This window comes from Parasteatoda tepidariorum, chromosome 4, assembly GCF_982258835.1.
Source record: "Parasteatoda tepidariorum strain Cologne lab strain chromosome 4, Ptep-v5.0, whole genome shotgun sequence".
NCBI lineage: Eukaryota > Metazoa > Arthropoda > Arachnida > Araneae > Theridiidae > Parasteatoda > Parasteatoda tepidariorum.
The window spans coordinates 79995618-80016129 of record NC_141758.1 but is presented as its reverse complement, the minus strand read 5'-3'; the positions used below and the strand labels follow the sequence as shown (position 1 = coordinate 80016129).

Here is a 20512-nt window from a genome sequence, read left to right as displayed (position 1 = left end):
TGTTTTAAAATTTATCATCCTGCTTAAAATTACTAAAAGATTTTGGAATTATCCTAAATTGCATTTTATTTATAATGCTTTTTTTGTTTTATAACCGTCATTGAACAATTGACCTAATTTTTGGGTTTACGACTACTAATGTTCCATTCCGCAACCTTGTTATTTTGAACCCAATCCAGAAGACAAAAGAATTCCTTTATCAAGTATTAGAAGAAATTTGCCTTCGTAGAGGACTTTTTGACGGAACTAACTTCCATTTGCGTTACATGGTGAGGAAAACCCCGAAAACTTCCCACGATTAACCTGATGGCAAGGGGACTCTAATCCATTATCCGTCTACCGCTGAGGATATTTTACGTCATTTATACTACTTGAAAAATCTCCAATTATATTGTTATGTTACTCTTAAATAAGATAATCCAAACATCAATTTACAGACTTACAATAGTCACTCTTCGCGGAGCGGTACACCGTTCAGTGGCGGCACTTCAGCCGAGTGAACTGATGTAACAAAAGAGTTAAGCTGACTAAAAAAAGTTATTCAACTTTAAAATTAGATATTTTTTTAAATGAAATATTCTATCATTTTGAAATGAAATAGCATGTACTACTTCTTCAATCCTTTTAGGTCACTTTGAGATAGTAGTTGATTTTAGTCGTTAAAATTTGATTTGGTATTTATTAAACTGAGTTCACTAAGCAAGCATAGTACATTTTAAAATTATTTTTGCTTCGATATGTTATTATGATATTTTCTTTTAATTTATTGTACGCTATTGTGCTAGACTGCTTTAAAAAAATCAATATTTTTCAAAGCTTTTTTTCATTCCCAATCCAGAAAATAAATAAATAAATTCATTTGCCATTTTCGTCTAATATTACAGTGTATTAAAAATAATGTCAGTTATGGTCAAGTTTACGTAGTAAAAAAATATACTTTTTTATCCTTTTTGAAACCATTGTAGAAATTGAAACTTCTTCTTAAACACGCAGAGCAATAAACTGCATATTTTTTCTTATCTTTATCTTACTCAATTGATCGAAATATCTGCTTTTTAGTTGACTTTTCTATGAAGATTGTATTTTTTTTAGGTTATTGAATAACAACCATTTAAACAAAATAGAAGATGATGCTTTTGCAGGTTTGACAGAATTGAAATATTTGTGAGTATAAAATATTTGTTTAGTAATATCAAGTAGTAGTCGGGAGATTTGTCCGGAGTAATTTTTTAGATTTTCGTCTTTTTAATGGATTAAATTATTACATTTGTTATAAATAGCTTATACTTCGGTAGGTTTTTTAATAGTTTGTAAAGGAAAACTTTTTATGAATATTTAGGATAAAGCCACCTAACTCGAAGATAATTTTTTTTCAAAATTATGCATTAAAACTTATATACCTAGAATTAAAAAGCTTGAGCCCGGCAATTTTTGTATCATAGGCATTTTCCTTTCATCCATGACTTTTTTAAGATGATTAATAAATTTATCATTTTAGATATCTTTATAAGAATCGCATCAAAACTATTGGAAGTACTGCATTCAAAGGATTACAGAAATTAGAGCAACTGTAAGTACATTTACTTTCTTTTTTTTCGAATTCGCTTGTTTCTTTTTTTCATAAATATTGTACGAGGAATAAATTTCAATTATTCTAATTCTGGTTAATTTATAATCCTGCCAAGCTAAATGAAAATAACGAGAAATAAATGTCTTGCTTAGGTTATTTTTAATCAGATTGTTTATCACATGCTATAGTAATTCTGAAATAAAATAAATTAACTTAAACTTATTTTTACTAATATAAGTTTAAGTTAATTTTTATATATATATATATATATATATATATAAATTCAAAATGAAGATAAAACAAAGAAAAATAATAGACTTATGAAAAAAGGGGGAAATAATAAGTAAAAAAATAACAAGCAACAGTTTTAAAAAAAAGAAAAAAAAAGGATGAAATTTTATTTAAAAAAAACGGAAAAAAAAGAAGAAAAAATAATCTTTTCATCAGTCTACACGATTATATCCGCAAAAAAGAGTGCTTTCTGATATTGTATCAATATAGCCTATGTAAAATATATTAATACAATAGTGTGAGGAGCACTCAAAAAAATTTTTTACAAAAATTACAACAAATAAAATAGACTTAAAAAACTTATTGTTTTTCTTAACTTTCTTCGTGTTTTCTTGTATTTATTTATTATAATATATATATAATTTTCCTTTTTTTTAAATTTTACTTATTAATTAACTAGAGCAAATTATTACTAATTAGAATTCTCTATTTCCATACATATACCTATAAATAATAATAATAAACTATAAAAATACATTATTATAATAAATGATTATAATGAAATAAAAATGATAGAATCTGATACTTATTTCTTCTGATCTTCTTAAATACAAAATTAATATTTTTTCTTTATTAATGTTTAATCAAATCATGGGTTTAAAAACGGTAAAGTGATTACTAAATGTAATGTAATGATAAGTTTTTTTATTTATTTTTTGATTAAATAAAACAAATTATTGAGAATTTATTTCTTTATTTACAGATACATACATTTTAATAAAATAGAGAAGATAGAATCTGATACTTTTGCAGATCTTCCTTCATTGGAAAGATTGTAAGTAATGAACTATTCCAAGAAATACTTTGTGCGTGTGATTGCAGACATTATATTTTTTGATTTACGATATTTTTATATTTTCAGATTTTTGCATCAAAACAAACTATCAAAAATACCCTATGACGCATTTAAGCACTTAAAATCATTAAGAAGATTGTAAGTAAATTAATGTTTTTATTTATTTTTTTAAATTTAATATATATATTTGTATTTAATGTAGTTAATTGCAAAGAAAAAAATAGACTGCTAATATTTTAAGTTGAAAATATTTAATTTTGAATTTCTGCATTGAATGATTAAAACTTAATAACTAGTTGCTGGCATTTTTATTAACTTCAATATATAAAAATTAACTGAAATAAATAACTAAAAAATTATGAAATGCCAATTAATTCATAATTTATTTTAGTTTCCATTAATGATTTAGAAAAACCTAAGTGTAGTAATCCATTCTCTTTTAATATAGATGATTTCATTAGTTAATGAGAATATATTATCAACTTTGAATAATTATTATTCCTTAGTTATTTAATATCAATGAATTTTAAATAATTCTGTTTTAAAGAAATGAATAATGAATAATTATAATGTGGAAAAAACATTTCGTTGTATTTATACCAATCCCTAATCTTGCCTCATTCAGGTGCAAGGATTTGAAATCTGAAATTAGTTTTGCTCTTGCAGCTACAGAATATTTTTTGAATGATAATTTTAGCCTATATTTCGTCAATATGTACAAGTTTAAAAACGTTATAAATAATAGGGAATCGCCTAAATGTTGTGACAAACTTTTAAGGTAGTTAAGGTACATAATCGGGATTAAAATTGCATAAAAATCCATCTCCCGAAATGTGAAATGTAGATAAGGGGTGCTTTCCTATCATGATCTGTTCAGAAGAACGCGAAGAAACAGTTCATAATGAAAAGTGCCTTACCTGCGTACATTTGGTATGGGTTTCTATGCAACTGTCCTAACTTCTCTAAAAAATTGTTTCAACATTTACTGGATCCCATATTTTATACACCGTTTTTAAATTTGTATATTTCGACCAAAAAGTAGTCGAAAAATTTTATTTAAAAAAATTTAACTTCAGGAAGGAATCAATTTCAGATTTGTAATCAGTGGTGGAAAATTATTCAAGATCCATTAAAAAATCTGATGCAACAGGAAACAAAATAGTTCTCCAATGTTACTTGCATATTTCTTGCATTTATGTAGAAATTATTTATTCTTACACTTCATTTTGTTTCTTTTTTACAATTTAAAATTCACAATTTCTGTGGTTAACACTTCGCGTTGAAGTAAAATGTTAGCATTTTAAATTTTTATATACGTCCTCTTTACTCATTCAAAAATTATCATTTACTTTTTTCAAAAAAAATATTCCTTAGTACATAAAAATGAAAATTATTTTTTAGACAACTCGATTCTGGGATTAACACTTCATGTTGACAAAAATTTTCAGTACTTTAGTCAGTAGATCTATTCTCTATTGTCAGTCAGTAGATCTGTTCTCTATATTCATTAAAAAATTATTATTCACTTTTCTTTAAGAAAATTTTTTATTCCTTATATACATTAGAATGATGTATAGTTAGTACATAAAAATGTAAATTATTTTTTAGACAACTTGATTCTGGAGTTAACACTTCATGTTGAAGAAAATTGTCAGTACTTTAAATTTTCATATCTGTTCTCTATATTCATTAAAAAATTATTATTCACTTTTTATAAGAAATTTTTTTTCCTTAAAAATGATGTAAAGTTAGTACATAATGTATGTGTAAAGTAATGATGTAAAGTTAGGACATGAAAATGAAATGATTTTTCTAGACGTCTCGATTCAAATGCTTTGATATGTGACTGTGAAATGATGTAAAGTTAGTACATAATGTATATGTAAAGTAATGATGTAAAGTTAGTACATAAAAATGAAATGATTTTTCTAGACGTCTCGATTCAAATGCTTTGATATGTGACTGTGAAATGATGTAAAGTTAGTACATAATGTATATGTAAAGTAATGATGTAAAGTTAGTACATAAAAATGAAATGATTTTTCTAGACGTCTCGATTCAAATGCTTTGATATGTGACTGTGAAATGATGTGGTTGGCTGATATGTTGAAAGAGAACGAAGCTGCAACTCAGTCTGCTGCAACATGCGAATACCCTAAAATACTGAAAGGAAAACCTCTAACCGCCTTGAATAAGGAAGATTTCAGATGCAGTAAGATTAATAGCACTCTTAAACAGTTATTTGTATTTTTAAAATTTGTATTATACTATTGCTGTGTAAAACTGAAAAAAAAGTTTAGTTTAATAATATTATTAGAATTCAAACATTGAACAAAGTTCAAAATATCTAGGACCCAACTCCTAAGGTACAGATAAAAATGATTTAAATTTTACAATAACTGAAAAAAATATTGAAAATTAATATTGATTATAATATTGATAAAATAATGATTGTAAAAAAATATTGAATCATAATAATTGGAAAATCATATGATTTGTGTAAAAGTAAATCTGCATTTTAAAAGAAATTTATAAAATTAGTTTAAATCATTCTCAATTTGGTTTAAATCTTTCTCAGTAACTTTTTGTCGCACAACTCATTCTTTTAACCTCTGAAAAAACTATATCAGTAATTAGAGGTGCAATTTCTATTACTGTAGTACAGCCAACTTAATTTTTACAATTTACTGTTTTGCTTTTATTAAAAGATAATTTTTCAGCTACGCAACCTCATAAGCCAGTTTTAGAGATTGATGGAAAACGTGCCAGCTATCTTAAATATTATATTATTCGCATAAAAAACAATTTCCATGAAATGCTGTCATATTCCGTGATATTTACTCTTCAATTTTTTTGTCTATTAAGTTGGGCTCAAAATGACTAAGTTACAGAATTAACTGCAGTAATATCGATAGATGAATAATATATCGATATTATTACATCGATATATGAATCTGTATATCACCTCGATATATGAATCTGCTCATCGTTGATAATAAAATTAAAATGTTTATCATTCCTTTCCATTGCCGTCAGGCTTAGAGAGATTTTTTTTCACCTTCTATGGTGGTTAGTTTTTAAGTCTTCCAATAAGGCGTATTTATAAGGTGTAATGATTTATTCTGGAATCCCATAATTTTTAATTCAGTTAAAAAATTGATGTAGATGAACGTTATTGCAGAAGAGGAACGTTATTGCCTTAATTCCATTGGAATAATTAATTGTTTATGAACTTCCTGAACGTTTATTAATTACACGTAATTAATGAAGTGATTAATTAAAGTAATTGTTCATTAATTATTTCTTCAGTCTTATTAATAGACGATGTAGCCGATTTGATTACATTGCGATCATCAACTTGCTACGAATTATTAATTATCCATTACGATTTTAATTAACTAAATTAAAACCGTCATTCTTTTGAAGTCTTTGACACTATTTGGTTCTTCTAACAATATCAACAGTGTTAAAAATGTATAAAAATGAAGTTGTGTTAAGTTCATCGCCTTTTTAGCCTGTATATTGTTATTTTAATTTCTCATTGTTTATAGAAAGGCCAAAAATTACTGAAGAACCCAACGATGTTGATGTCACTTTTGGTGGGACCGCTTACTTCTCTTGCAAAGCGGATGGAGATCCAAAACCTGACATTGTATGGCTTCACAACAGGTAAGCATTAAATATTTCTCGAAGGAATTTATCCAACAAATCTTTTTAAAAAAAAGAAGGAAAAGGTTGTGATCACTGGTTACCCATTGTTCAAGCGTTTTTTCTTTCTGGATTGACTCCGTTAAACGCCACAACATTTCAAATCATGGGTTACAAAAACTGTCTCAATTGAGGTTTGTCGTCGGATTGGTTTTTAAATCAGGCCTATGTACGTGTTCACAAAATACTTTTCCTTCTTCAGTATTTATATTTATATTGAAATCACTGTCAGGCTAGTAATTACAGGTTAATAATTAAAAGAATATGCAAGTACTTTAAATTTTTATTATGTAAATACATTAAAAATGCTTGCGAGTGAAAATAAAACGAAAAACTGCAACGGTCGCTATAGCAACGCATGCGCACTGTTTACTATTACTCTTGGATACAGTTGAAAAGTGTGATGACGTTCAAATAAGTTGCATACGCCATCAAACCCAAAAGAAGACCCATTTTGCCATTGGGTAAAAATATAGATATTTTTGCGATTTCGTTTATTTATTAATTTATTTTTGCAATCAATTAGAAAGTTAAGATAGCACAGCAGTACAAATTTTTTTTTGTGCAAAAGTTGTGCTATTTTTTTTTTTTGTTGAATTGATTTATGCATGCAGGGTGCTTAGTAAATACCAACCATAATATGCAATTTTAAAATAATTATGAAAAAAGAAAACAAAAAAGCACTCACATTGGAGATCAAAAAATTTATATTTAAGCGAGGAAGAAACAAAAACGTGATTGACGCTCTGACAAATCATAGTACAAGAAGGTGAGTGTAATAAACAGGAAAGATTTGATTGCGGAAAGAAACAAGAGTTGAAAGATGGTTACTAGAAATGCCCTTAAGTTTGACTTTCCAATTAAACCTGTTTTTGACATTTACTGCATTCTCCTTACAATGAGGTGAACCGAGTTCGAATCCCGGCGATGGCAGGTCGATACGAATCCCCACTCGGCTTTCCCCGACCACAGTGCTGACGTGAAATATCCTCAGTGGTAGACGGATCATGAGTTAGTCCCTTTGCCAGCAGGCTAACAGTGGGAGGATCTCGTGATCTTCCTCCCCATGTAACGCAAATGCGAGTTAGTTCCATCAAAAAGTCCTCCACGAAGGCAAATTTCTCCCAATACTTGATCCAGGAGTTCCCTTGTCTTCTGGATTTGGTTCAAAATTGCAAGGCTACGAAGTTGAACATTAGAAGTCTTAAACCCAAAAATTGGGTCGGCTGTTCAACGACAGTTATTACATTCTCCTTACACTACAGTGATTTTTCTGATTTTGATTGTGTTTTTGTTTCTTCTTCGTTTAAGTGCCAATTTGCAAACTCCTACATGAATACTTTTTATTTTCCTTTTCAATAAGGATTCTAAAATTGCGTAATAAGGGTAGTCTTTATGGAACACCCTTTATTTATTTATTATTCAATTTATAATTATTGTTTTTACTTCACCTAAGCAATGAAATATCACCAAGTGAAGAGGAGAGATACAGCATCTTGACGGATGGTACACTTATGATAACAGAAGCCCAAGATTTGGATGCTGGGGTGTACGAATGCATGGCTAAGAATCCAGCTGGAGAAATAAAATCAAGAGCAGCTAAGATGCACTATCTCAACGATCAAGCGAATTTAATAAGAAGTAAGAGGCTTTTTTATTACAAAAGTTCCCTTTTTCTTTAATTGACATAAATTTTTACGTTCTTACAGGGAATATACTCTAGAATCACTATCTTTAATATATATTTTTAGAATCCTTGTCAAAAATCAAGTAAAAAAAAACACGTTTCAATTAGTTAGTTATACGTTTCAGGCAGCAAATCTGTATACTTTTAAACAATTAATGTGCATATTTAAGTCAGAAAAATGAAATCAGTTGAATTATTTGTGGCGAAGAAAAACACTAAGACTGATTTGTCTGCCTTGTGAAACTAGAATGTCTTTCTAATGATTGCCTTTTAACTCTTTACTGCTTTCTCTGACAAACAAGTTTTCAGTCTCTCCTTTCTCACTGGAGATTCTTTAGATTCAATATTAATGTGTGGCCCAAGATGTGTATATTTCTTACTTCATCCCGGACAAGGATTATTGAAATATATCCTTTTTTTTAAGTGGCGGGCCTTTGGAACTATTGTCTATTGTCCACAGAAAGTGCCAGAACTGCTAACTCTCTTTTCGTTACCCTGTGGGCACCTGCGGCGAAGCCACGGCGGTGGAGCAGCGTGGCCCACGTCACACTACCACAACTCGTTTATAGGGCGGGTCACATTCCCACATTCACACACAAAGGAGAAAGGACATAGAACACAGATAGAGATAAAGAAACATCCATGCCTTGCCCGGGATTCGAACCCATGACCTTTCTGATGCAAGGAGAGTTCCCTGCCCCCTACACAGGCCGGTCGGCTTGAAATATATACTACAAGCAGTGATTACGGAACACGTAATATATACCATGTGATAATATACACTGAGATTACGATAATCATGAGAAAGCATTATGCAACTATACATATGGCAATAGTATCGCGTAAAAAATGTGTAATATATGAGTAGTGTACTGAACAAGACTTTTATTTGAGTTTAAGTTATTCATCTGAGAATTTTTCTGATGTAATTATGACCGCAAGACGAGAACTGATAGACTTAGAACATGGAATAGGAGTTAGAGCTAGACAAATGGGAATTCATATTCCTAGATCTCCTGTGACGAGAATACCTAATTTCAGGCATAACATCCACCATGGACAACGTAGTGGCCGACAGCCAGCACCTAACGATCGAGATCACCGACGTGTTATTATGGTTAACAGACAAGTAAAATTACGTGGAATAACCGCAAATGTGTTCGATAGGACAGTGTGGTGAAATTTGGCTGTAATAGAATGTGACAGCAGAAGAAAGATTTGAGTACCTTAACTACTAGCGACATCACGTCCGCCACCCTGGGCTTGTAACCATATTGGTTAGACACTGGACGACTAGAAAACCGTAACTTGGTTCAACTAGTCAGAGTTGATGGGAGAGTTCGAGTGTGTCGCAAATCCCGCGAAACTATGAACCCAAGTTGTCAATAAGGCACTTAATATCTGGTGTGGGCTGCTTTCTCATGGCATGGACTGGGCTCCATGGTCCGATTGCATCGATCAATGACTGTAAATGATTAAGTTCAGCTACTCGGAGATCACTTGAAGCCATTTATGGACCCAAACAATCATGGAATTTCTATGGATGACAATGTATGACGAGTCTTAATTGTTCCTGACTGGTTTGAAGATCATTCTGGCCAATTCAAGCAAATAATTAATTTGGCCTCTTAGATTACCCAACATGAATTCCATTGGACGCATATGGGATATAATCGCATAAAATCCTGCACCCACAACGCTTTCACAATTATGGTCATCTATTGAGGCTGCATGGCTGAATATTCCTGCAAGAGACTTTCAACTACTTGTTAAGTCCATGCCACCCCGCTAATTTTGTCTCCTCGGTGTATATGTAATATTATTGCAGACTAAAATACATTTTTTTTAAAATTAAAGAAGTACACTTATTAAACCATATATAATTTTTAAGCTAGAGGAAAGAAATCAAAAGTCAGAATCTAACGAATAATTGTTAAGGGAAGCAAAACTAAAAACATCAAAACATGTTTGATTGCCAGGGATACAGTAAATGCAAGGCGATTAGTATAAGAAAAACCGTTAAGTTTCATCAGACAGACTGGCTTGAAATTTCTCTATCCCACCTTCCTCGCTAGTGACTCAACAGACTACTATAACGTTTTTGCTTCTTCCTCGCTTAAGTATTAATTTTTGACCCTCAATACTTTTTCATTTTTTTCTACATTTTTGTCGAGAATTATAAAAATATATATTTCGTGTAGACTTTACTGAAGACCCTGTGCGAATTCAAATCATTTTTCAGGAATAAGCTATTCATATAATAAACTACAATTAAGTGTCCTGCTTTTACTTAGTAATAGCATACCCACATTTTGGTTGTGTATCCTCTAACAATATTAAACTTAGTGCTACAAAGAAATCTAACAGTAATACTTTAATATTATTCAGGTACTCTCAGATTCAGAGACCAGCCAACAGACAGTAAAGTTCCTGTTGGAGCAACTATTGTATTACCTTGTACAGCAGTCGGGGAACCGAACCCTATTATAAACTGGGTGCAAAACCGAATATCTTTGCCCAGAGTTTCTAGATATCACGTGTCTCCCTCTGGTTCTCTTACGATTAAAAATGTGCAGAAAAATGACGCAGGAGTGTATCAGTGTATTGCCACTAATAATCTGTCTACAATAGCTGTTGAAGCGAACCTCATAGTTGAAGGTAAATATATTTTATTGTTTTTATCTACAGTTTTCCTTTACCCTTTCCTTGCGAGTTTTTTACATCCCTGTTTATAGAGCGAGGTATTTAACCTGCATCCACTCGATACCCTGCGTGTATGAGAGCCGTAGTTAGCTGGCATCCATGGGATGACATCATGTACGAGCGCCGTATTTAACCGGCATCCACGCATGTGATGTCCTGTGTGTACACTCGCCGTATTTAGCAGGCATCCACGCTATGTGCGAGCACCGTATTTAGTCAGCATCCACGTGATGCCATGCATGTACGAGCGCCGTATTCATCCGGCATCCACGTACGTGATGACTAGTGTGTACACGCGCCGTATTTAGCCGGCATCCACGCTATGCCATGCATGTACGAACACCGTATTTAGTCAACATCCACGTGATGGCCAGTGCGTACTCACATCGTATTTAGCTGGCATCCACGAGATGCTGTGTGTTTACGAGTGCCGAATTTTGCTGGCACCCACGTGATGAGTTATGTGTACGAGGGCCGTGTTTAAACGTCCTGTGTATACAAGCGCAGTATTTAACCTGCATCCACGTGACGCTATGGGTGTTAGTGCTCCGTATTTAGCCAGCACCCACTCCATGACAGTGTGAACGCGCGCCGTATTTAGAAGAGATCCACGCGATGCCATGTTTGTACGAGAGCCGTATTTAACCGGTGTCAACGTGATATTGTTTGATAAGAGTCATAATATGCTTCAAACTGCCCTTAGCTAATATTACATTGATCAGTATTGGATTAATACCAATAAAAGTATATTTTATTGGTATTAATCCAATATGTGCTTATTAAATTTTGTAAGCCGATTGAATTTTTATTGATAATATTTTCAAAATCTTGAAATATATTATTATGTAACACTCAAATAATAAAATCTGAACATCAGCTTAGCGACATACAATGTGCACACTTCGCAATGCAGTGCACCACTCAGTGGCGTTACTTCAGTGGAGTGGGCTGCCGTAAAGAAAAAGTTAATTAATTGTAGGTAATTGTCTTTGGTTATTCTATTAAAAATATTCTACGAAAAGTATTAGAACAATATTTGCACCCAAAACTAACCATTTAGCATTATCAAGTCTACAATAACCTATTTACACTATATTTTTAAAAATAATTCAAGCAAACATTACTTAAATTATCATTTCAGAGGCAAATAATCTTTAAAATAGACGCTATAACCGAATAGGAGAATGACGGCATGTTAGTTTATTTATAATATTTCGTCCCCGAAGTTTAAAACTATGTGATTAATTATAGGTAATCTATTACTTCAAGAGTTTTTAGATTTTAAATTTTCAATAGACCTTTTTTTTGTAAAATTGGTGCCGAGAATTTTAAAACTCTAAGTGCATTAAAAATATTTAAAATCCAAAAGAGAAACGATAAACAAATTTCTTATTTTAAATTGCTCATTAGATAAGTGGACTCTAATATCCATCCAGAGAAGTTTATCTTCTTAAGAAAGAGATTAGTTGCTCGACCCAGAAAGACTTTGGTGTTTTTCTTCCGCTAGTTTTTTTTTTCTAAATTTCGCTTTCATTGTAGAATCAAACATAGTTTCTTGCTTACAAGAAAGAATTTTAGCATGTAATATTGTAAATTTTTTCCCACAATTTGAACCAATATAACAACGTTTGGCTCTGTGCCGTTGAATAATGTGTACAACCATCTTTGTTTTTATCTATTTTTAGTTAGACTCCAAGATTTTTTTATGCACAGAAAGAAAGATCACTCTGAATAACTTTTGATTTTATGATTAGATCTTCACGTTCTAAGGCTCAATCTTAATGGTTCGAAAGGGTGGCCTCAAATATGATAATTAATTAGTGCAGATGATATTTTAAATTACAAAATCAGCACAAAAACGTACTTTCTCTGGATAAACATACCTTGTTTTGATGGATTTCTGACCTCCAAAATATAGGAGGTAGCAGCAATCTGAGAAAAATGGTTCCAATAGTTTGATCAAAAGAGCGGTTCAATATATGGATCCCTTATCATAAATTTTACTTTATGCGTATTTCACGATATCTGAAGAACTTTTCAAGCAAATTGAAAAATTGTTTCACCCAATTATGAAACTCGATCATCCAAAGATAATTCCATGCAAAATATTACTTTTACTAAATTTTTATTATTTCTTTATTTTATTTAATAATAGTCTAAAAACTCTTGAATTGAAAGGTATACTATTTTTTGAATCATTTTATAAAACGATTTTAAATGACAAAATACGAAATTTGAGCGAAATCGGTTGAATAGTTCCGGAGAAACTGAATTTTAGAAAAAGTCGTATTTTTAAATTTCGATTGATCAGAAACGTCCTCCTATATTTTGCGAGTCAGAAATCCAAATCCGTTGAGAAGAAAAGGTATGTTTATTCAGAGAAAGTAAGTTATAGTGTCTGATTTTGTAACTTGAAATATTGTTTGCATTATTTAATTAGCATATTTAAAGTCACCCAGTGAACCATTAAGATTGAGTCCTAGAGCGTGAAGATTCGTTTATTAGATCAAAAGTTATTCAGGATGCTCCGTTTATTTTTTTGCGCAACGTACTCCTAAAAGTATTTCTAATTCATTTCCACGTATTTGCGAATCGAGTCAATCGTCCCTTTTCCATTTCAAAAAGATTCTATTCCAAAATCAGAAATTCCTGGAGTATTCTAACAAAGAACTAAAAATGAGGATTATTATGGGGAGGGTGTTTCTTAATTGTGATTCATATGCAAAAAAATAAGAAAGGGACTGTCTTTATGGGGTATTTCTAATTGTGAATACATTCTTGTGCATCCAAGAAACCTGTGAATGTATCGAAGAGTAAATCCTGCTCATATCCTGTCAACTTAGCCCCTCCTGTGTTCCTGGAACGCCCCAGAGATCAAGAGGCTCTTGAAGGACAGAATGTTGAACTTTTCTGCATTGTTGATGGAAGCCCGCGCCCTGTCTTATGGTGGATCAAAGATGGTAAGTGCTTGATTTTCATTTTAAACAAAGAAAACTTCTAATATTGCATGTTACATAACATTTTTTTTTAATTTCGTCTGTTAAATTGATTTGATTTCGTAACACACGTAAAAATTTCAAAGAAATATCAATTGTAATTCGCAGTATTTCCAATACAGTTATCCGAACAGTTATTCGAATTTCCAATACAGTTATTCGAATTTCCAATACAGTTATCCGAATTTCCAATACAGTTATCCGAATTGCCAATATAGTTTATTCAAACACCAATTTACCAGATTGTCCAATTATCCGGATCGGTCAAGGACCGTGTGTTTTTAGCACCTCATCCGAAGAGATTTTTATTTTATTTATTTATTAATTTTGTAAAAATAAGAGTTCTTTATTTTCGGAATATCTGAAAAAGGTCGAAAATAGCTTTTGTCCCTTGGTGACTTCTCTTATCTAGTTTCATTGTGGGCGTTGGGGGCAAGGGACAAGTAGTTTCTAGTAAGGGTACAGATTTTTCATTTTTCTGAAAGTCAGAAAGAGGAGAGAAAACATGTTTTACATTCTGTTGGTCAATATTGTTAGAAAGAAAAAAATTTTAAAAAAGTTAAGTATTTTAAACATGCCATTTTTAGTATGATATAATTAGGTACTTCTATAATTCCCAGTCCTAAGCCTGGAAAAATTGAAAAGAGAAGTTACTTAATAGCATTTAAAATGGCTTAAAATAATATTTTCAGCGTGGTGTGGATTTTAGATAGCGAGTTTTCTAATCAGTATTTTTAGTTCTCAAAAATAAAAAAATACCAAGATTTGATAGCTGCTTAATTTTAGTAACCATAATCTTGTTTTCAATATTATTACACTCTCTTTTTAATCAGTAATTTAGCAGCTATTTTTTTGGATATGGTTTATCTATGAATTTTTCGAACACCTGTAAACAGATCACCGAAGTCGAGCATCACTGGCTGCTGTCAGTGTGCGGTTGGGTGACCACTTGGATCAGTCTGCGTAGGGACCGAGGGTGTGCGGTATTGGTCCTCGTTAAACTGTTCTACCGTAAAGTGCTCGACTTCGCGCAGGTCGTCGGGCTACCGAAGCGGGGGTGCCATCCCCTCCACAGAGGATCAAAATTGTTATGGCATGTCTTCGGATAATCCTCCGGGATGTTTCCCAGATCGTCGCCAATAGCCCATTGTGCAGCTCTAGTGCGACGTAAATTAACAACAACAACAATCGAGCACCTGTAAAAATTTTATTGAATTCTATGAGTTTATCTTGGAAACGTTTCCTTGTCAGTATACAAAATACAAATTCTGTTCTACTTTATTAAATGTATTAAATATTTTTATGGAACAACGATAGTTGCGATATGTATATTAAAATTATTTGTATTTTATTTTTCTCACGCTAAATATAAAAGTATTTTTATCTTTAAAGTAGATGTATGGACTACTCAGTAGTATTTTCTTTTGTATAAATCTAGGAATTAGACTCCGTAATAGAGGGAATATCTATTTGTTGAAGGATTCATCCATACTGAAAATTGAAGATGTAACGAAAAGCAACGAAGGAATATACACTTGTTATGCTGAAAATGCTGGAGGGCAAAGAAACTCAAGCGCTCTCCTTATGATCAGGCAAAATGGTAAGTATTCGATTTACAATCGTTATTTATGATATTTTTGCTATGAAAATCATGAGAAAAAAAAGCTTAGACAATATTCGATCTAGTGATGAGGTTTAGGATTTTATTTTGCGACCACCTTTATTAGCATCCTATTCTTCGTGTGGCTAAAATGTGAGAAGTATGTCTAAAAATGTGGTACAGTATAAGCAGAAGTTTCTTTGTTTCTAGATTTATACAAAGTAGATTTTCAATTAATCGTTTGTCGTGGAACCTATACACTGCGAACGATAGATACAGGAATACGACGAATAAATATCAAATAATGACTTGACAATTTATGAAAAGTAATAAAGAAGTTATGAACTTGAAAATAAATAAATTTTCAAGAAGTTCAAAAAAAATAATAATCGCAAAAAGTTTGGACTTGCTGCAAAAATATTTTGATGCAAAAAGAGAATAGTAAGCGCATTTATTTATTTAAAATATGTTTGTACATTTTGGCTTGAGCACACTCGTTTCTTCTCATTGCAAACAATAAAGTTTCGTCATTTGTAATAGTTTGCTGTTTATTTTGTACAGAGTGCGCAAAAAAAAAAAAAGACTTTCCTGAAATTTTTTTTTTTATTTATCGGATCTTCGCGTTCTAGGACTCAATTTTAATGTTTCAAAGGGGTTGCCACAAATTTTCTAACTAATTAGTACAGGCGACATTTTGAATTCCAAAATCTGGCACGAAAGTGTACTTTGTTCAAATAAACATACCCTTTTTCGGCAGATTTGGATTTCTGACCCCCAAAATATAGGGGGGGCCGCAATCTGGCAAAAATGGTCCCAATTGTTTGAATTTTGCTCTTTGCATATTTTGCCATATCTCGAGAACTTTTAGGCGAAATGGAAACAAATTTTAACACAATTATAAAATTCGTTTATTCAAAGATAATTCCACGCAAAAAAGAACGTTTATTAAACATTAATTATTTTATGTAATGATAGTCGAAAAGGCTTTGAATTCTAAGGTATAAAATTTTTAACATCATTTTAAAGAGTGTAATTTTTATATTGCAAAATGTGAGCGAAATCGTTCGAATAGTTCCTGAGAAATCAAATTTTTAAAATACGACTTCTTTAAAATTCGATTTCTAGGGAAATACGCAAAAAGTAAAACTAACATTAAAGGGTCCAAGCTTTAAATTACTATTCTAACCAAACCAATGCTACCATATTTTCAAGATTGCGACTATCTCCTTTATTTTGGCATTCAGGAATCAAATTTTAAAAAAAGTATTCCTTTAAGGTATATATTTAAAAGTCCCTCCTTGTTTTAAAAGGCTTCGAAGCATTACAAAATTTTGGCTCCAAATGTGGTTCCGCTTTGCTGTCTTCAATGGCATCTCATTGTGCTTCTTCAGCTTCTGTAGCTAGTTCCATAGCTAGCTTCTTGTTAGCTTCAAAAACAATCCAAAAGGATATTGCTAACATTTAACATTGCGCGCAGAGTTTTTATGTGATAAAGTGTTTTATGTGTGTAAACTGCTTATTTTCGATTTTCGTTTTTTAAAAGCCCTTATAAGTGCTTTTTTCTTTGGATGTTTTTAAAAATCCTTAATTTTCCCTTTTCGAAAAGGAGATTTTTTTCTTTACCACGTCGATTTTCGCCACGTGTTATGCAAAAAAGTACTTTTCATATTATTCTATTCAACGTTCCTGTAATGAACACAATCTTATATCTGGTACCATGGTGAATGTAAATAAATGACAAACTTTAATTAATTGTTTTACTCTTTTGAAAATGGTAGCTTAACAGATTAAATAATTCCCCTGTTTTCTTAGCCTACTACACTTCTCGTTTTCCGTACAGAAATTTGGTCGTAATTTAAAAATTAATGCAGTTGTTTTAGAGTAAATTATTTGCTTGTAAATCCACGTAAATACTTATATTACGACCATAACAAATAATAATAATAATTAGTGTAATGCAATCAAAATCGAAAGTATGCTTATGCAAATTTATACTAACTCACGCGTAAAAATAATTCCTAAATAGTGAATTTTGTCCCTAAAAACCTCTACAAAACAGAAAACCAAAGTAAAACTTATCAGAAAATAAATAAATTGAGCTATTCCCGTTCGGATGTGCAAAAAAGAAAATAAAAGGCAAAAAGATACCTCTGTAAAACAGTCTTTTCAACAAGCATAGTTTTATAGCCGGAAAACGGTGTACAGGGGTAATGCGCGTACCCGCTAGCTTGTTTTAAAGGTGCAGTTAGCAATAGGGGACATAAAAAATAAAATCGCAATTAAAAGTCATGGTTTCGTTTTACTATGTTGTTTCTCTGTTTATAGATAATCTATTTAGTTTATTTTTACATTATTTCAATAGCGTAATTTAAATAGTTTACAGAATTTGTTTTTTATAATTTTTGAAGTAAGAAATTTAATGAATAAAAATGGAAAATAATAAATTCACAAAATGTCTAAAAATGTAATTAAAATACGTTTTCATTAATACAAATTGAGTTTCCCTCATAGTTTTTAATTACACAACGTTTATTGATAACTCAATAGAGTTTATCAAATAGCTAATGGGGCTCATTAATTATGTAATAGCGTATCCAATAGCGTTTATTATTCACCCATCAGCATTTATTAAACCTAATAGCGTTCATTTATCATTTGGTGCAGATAGGACACCGGTGTCCATTTTATTTATTTTTTTTCTGACGTCAGATTTTATGTATTTTTCCTGTCGTTTCTGAATTACAAAAAAAAAATCTATTTTGGAATTATTTTTTTTAATTGCGAAAAGCATTCTAATAGCTGCTAAATAAAATCTGTTAGATTATCAGGATTACATTTGATCTAAATTATAAAATCCCAAAAAGTAGTTTGAATTTTTTTTTTCATTCATATCCAAAAATTTATCAATGATTGATTCTGTAAATTGAAGAAATTTCAATTATGAATTACTGTTTCTGTTAGATCTAAATAAGCGCAATTTTGAAAATATTTTTGTTTGGAAGTGAGCCATGTTTAGAAAATTTTACTTTTAACATAAAAAAGAGACACCAATGTCCAGTGTTGTATTTCATTACCAAAAATTATTAAAATACCAAATATATTATATTTTACTAGTTAAGGAATTTAGTGTCGCGACCTAGGCCATTGAGCCCATACGCCAAATACTTAGATGCCTCATCGCCTTGACAGATCCCAGCCCAGCCCAAGGGTCAAGCAATACGCGGACACCGGGCAAGGGCCCGAGTCACGCAAGAATAAAAGCACCATAGATCGAGAGCAAAGGAGGCCTGAAATATTTTATACTATATTAATATTTTATATTAATATTTTACATTAATATTTTATGCTAATATTTTATATTAATATTTTATATTAATATTTTATATTGACAAGAAAATATTTTACTTGTTAATACAAAACTATTATACTGAATTAATACAAAATAATGAAAAGTTCTGCGACAAAAGGGTAAGTATCTGGAAGTCGCAGTATTAAAGTACGATTAAAAACATGAGTTTTTGTTGTTTTTTTAACTGTAGAAGCTTTTATGTATCTTTACATTAAAATAAAATGTTCTAATTTTCTTTCCTAGTTCCACCTGTTTTTACTCGAACGCCTGAGGATCAGAGAATTCACTTAGGATCAAGTATAGAGTTACCCTGTCATGCCAAAGGTCAGCCAATGCCTCAAATAAAGTGGAGAAAAGATGGCCATGTTATGTCTTCTTATTCGGATCATCACCGAATCAACAGTCAAGGCGATTTATACATGTTTAACGTTGGAAAAGAGGATGAGGGAATTTATGAATGCATAGCCGAAAATGAAGTTGGATCTGCATTTGTATCAATGCACCTTACAGTATCAGGTAAGTAAAAAGGAAATTGATACATCAAATTTTCAGATCATAGATAACACATTCACAGAAGTAGGAAATAATTAAAACTTAACCTGGGAATAATTAGGTACTTTCCCATTTCGATGGCACTCCCTAGTCTAAAAGACATGCTAGCTCGATTCATTCTTTAGGTACCTTTTGATAGATAAAGGTTGGCATTGTTGATGTCTACTTTCCCCACATTAGTGACCTGGACTTGCTATGAACACGCCTATTTCGATGGATGGTACACATTGAAAAGTTGACTTACTATTTGTGAGTGCGTCATCATCTTCCTCGCGCTGTTGCTTCTCTGTCTCATTTACACACAACGTGATCCTGCACACACTCTACTGCTAATAGCAACACACACACAACCGTGAACTTAATACAGCTCTCCCCACAAGTTCCCGAAATCTGGTGAACCTAACACAGCTCTCCCTGTCTTCTGCAAATACGGCAACTAGTGGTATCCGTTCTTCGAATTCTATGCCTGATAAAATTTCCGGTGGTGAAGTATTGTGTCATAACTACCACTACGATTATTAAAGATCAATTCACTGTTATATACTACGTGTATTGTCAATTTCTACTCTCCTCTTACTCTCTTTTCTTGTGACTAGTAATATGCATGTAATAGAGATTTCTTTTCCTTTTCTGAGCAATGTTTTTAGGTTTTTGTTTTAAAATATTAATGTTTGTTAAAAACTATTTAATAAATTCTATTCGGATTTACTGTATCTAGTAATACACATTTAATTTTTTAACGGGGTTTTTATACTTGCATGTTATTATCAAGTTTATTAATACTCCATTGATCATTTCCAATTAAAAAAATATTCTTAATCAATAGGTTAACATGTTGAATGCCACGCTAATTTCACCCTTGCCCGTCTGGCCAAACGGTAAATGACTACAAACTAAATTTGCAAATATTAGATAGATTTTGTTAGTTTTTTAAAAGGATTAGTATGACATATCTTCCTTTGCTTGCTTTATTTAAATTAACTGGGCCTATACCATTCATCATTAAATTACATACAGTAAGGTAAAATACATTGATTTGACAAACATTGTGGTAGCCATAAGAAATCAAGCCGTTTGCTTGTGAAATAATAAAACAATGAAAAAATTCAATATGACAAATTGACGTTTTTACGTTGACGACGTTAATTGACGTTTACATAACATTAGAAATATTGATTGTAGACTTATATTAAAAATAAAGATAAAACATAATTTGATATGTACAATAATTGATTTTTGAAAAATTAAAGACATAATTGA

General features: G+C 31.3%; 1 protein-coding gene across 1 annotated transcript in view; it reads left to right on the top strand.

Moving 5' to 3' along the window:
- The window catches only part of Pxn (Peroxidasin), a 103114-nt gene that overhangs the window by 69346 nt on the left and 13256 nt on the right, over positions 1–20512 (top strand). The window contains exons 3-13 of the mRNA XM_043041871.3: positions 1093–1164; positions 1499–1570; positions 2565–2636; positions 2724–2795; positions 4706–4869; positions 6209–6326; positions 7822–8006; positions 10441–10710; positions 13599–13715; positions 15190–15351; positions 18944–19216. Coding sequence (XP_042897805.2) covers positions 1093–1164; positions 1499–1570; positions 2565–2636; positions 2724–2795; positions 4706–4869; positions 6209–6326; positions 7822–8006; positions 10441–10710; positions 13599–13715; positions 15190–15351; positions 18944–19216 — 1577 coding nt within the window. The remainder of the gene's footprint in view (positions 1–1092; positions 1165–1498; positions 1571–2564; positions 2637–2723; positions 2796–4705; positions 4870–6208; positions 6327–7821; positions 8007–10440; positions 10711–13598; positions 13716–15189; positions 15352–18943; positions 19217–20512) is intronic.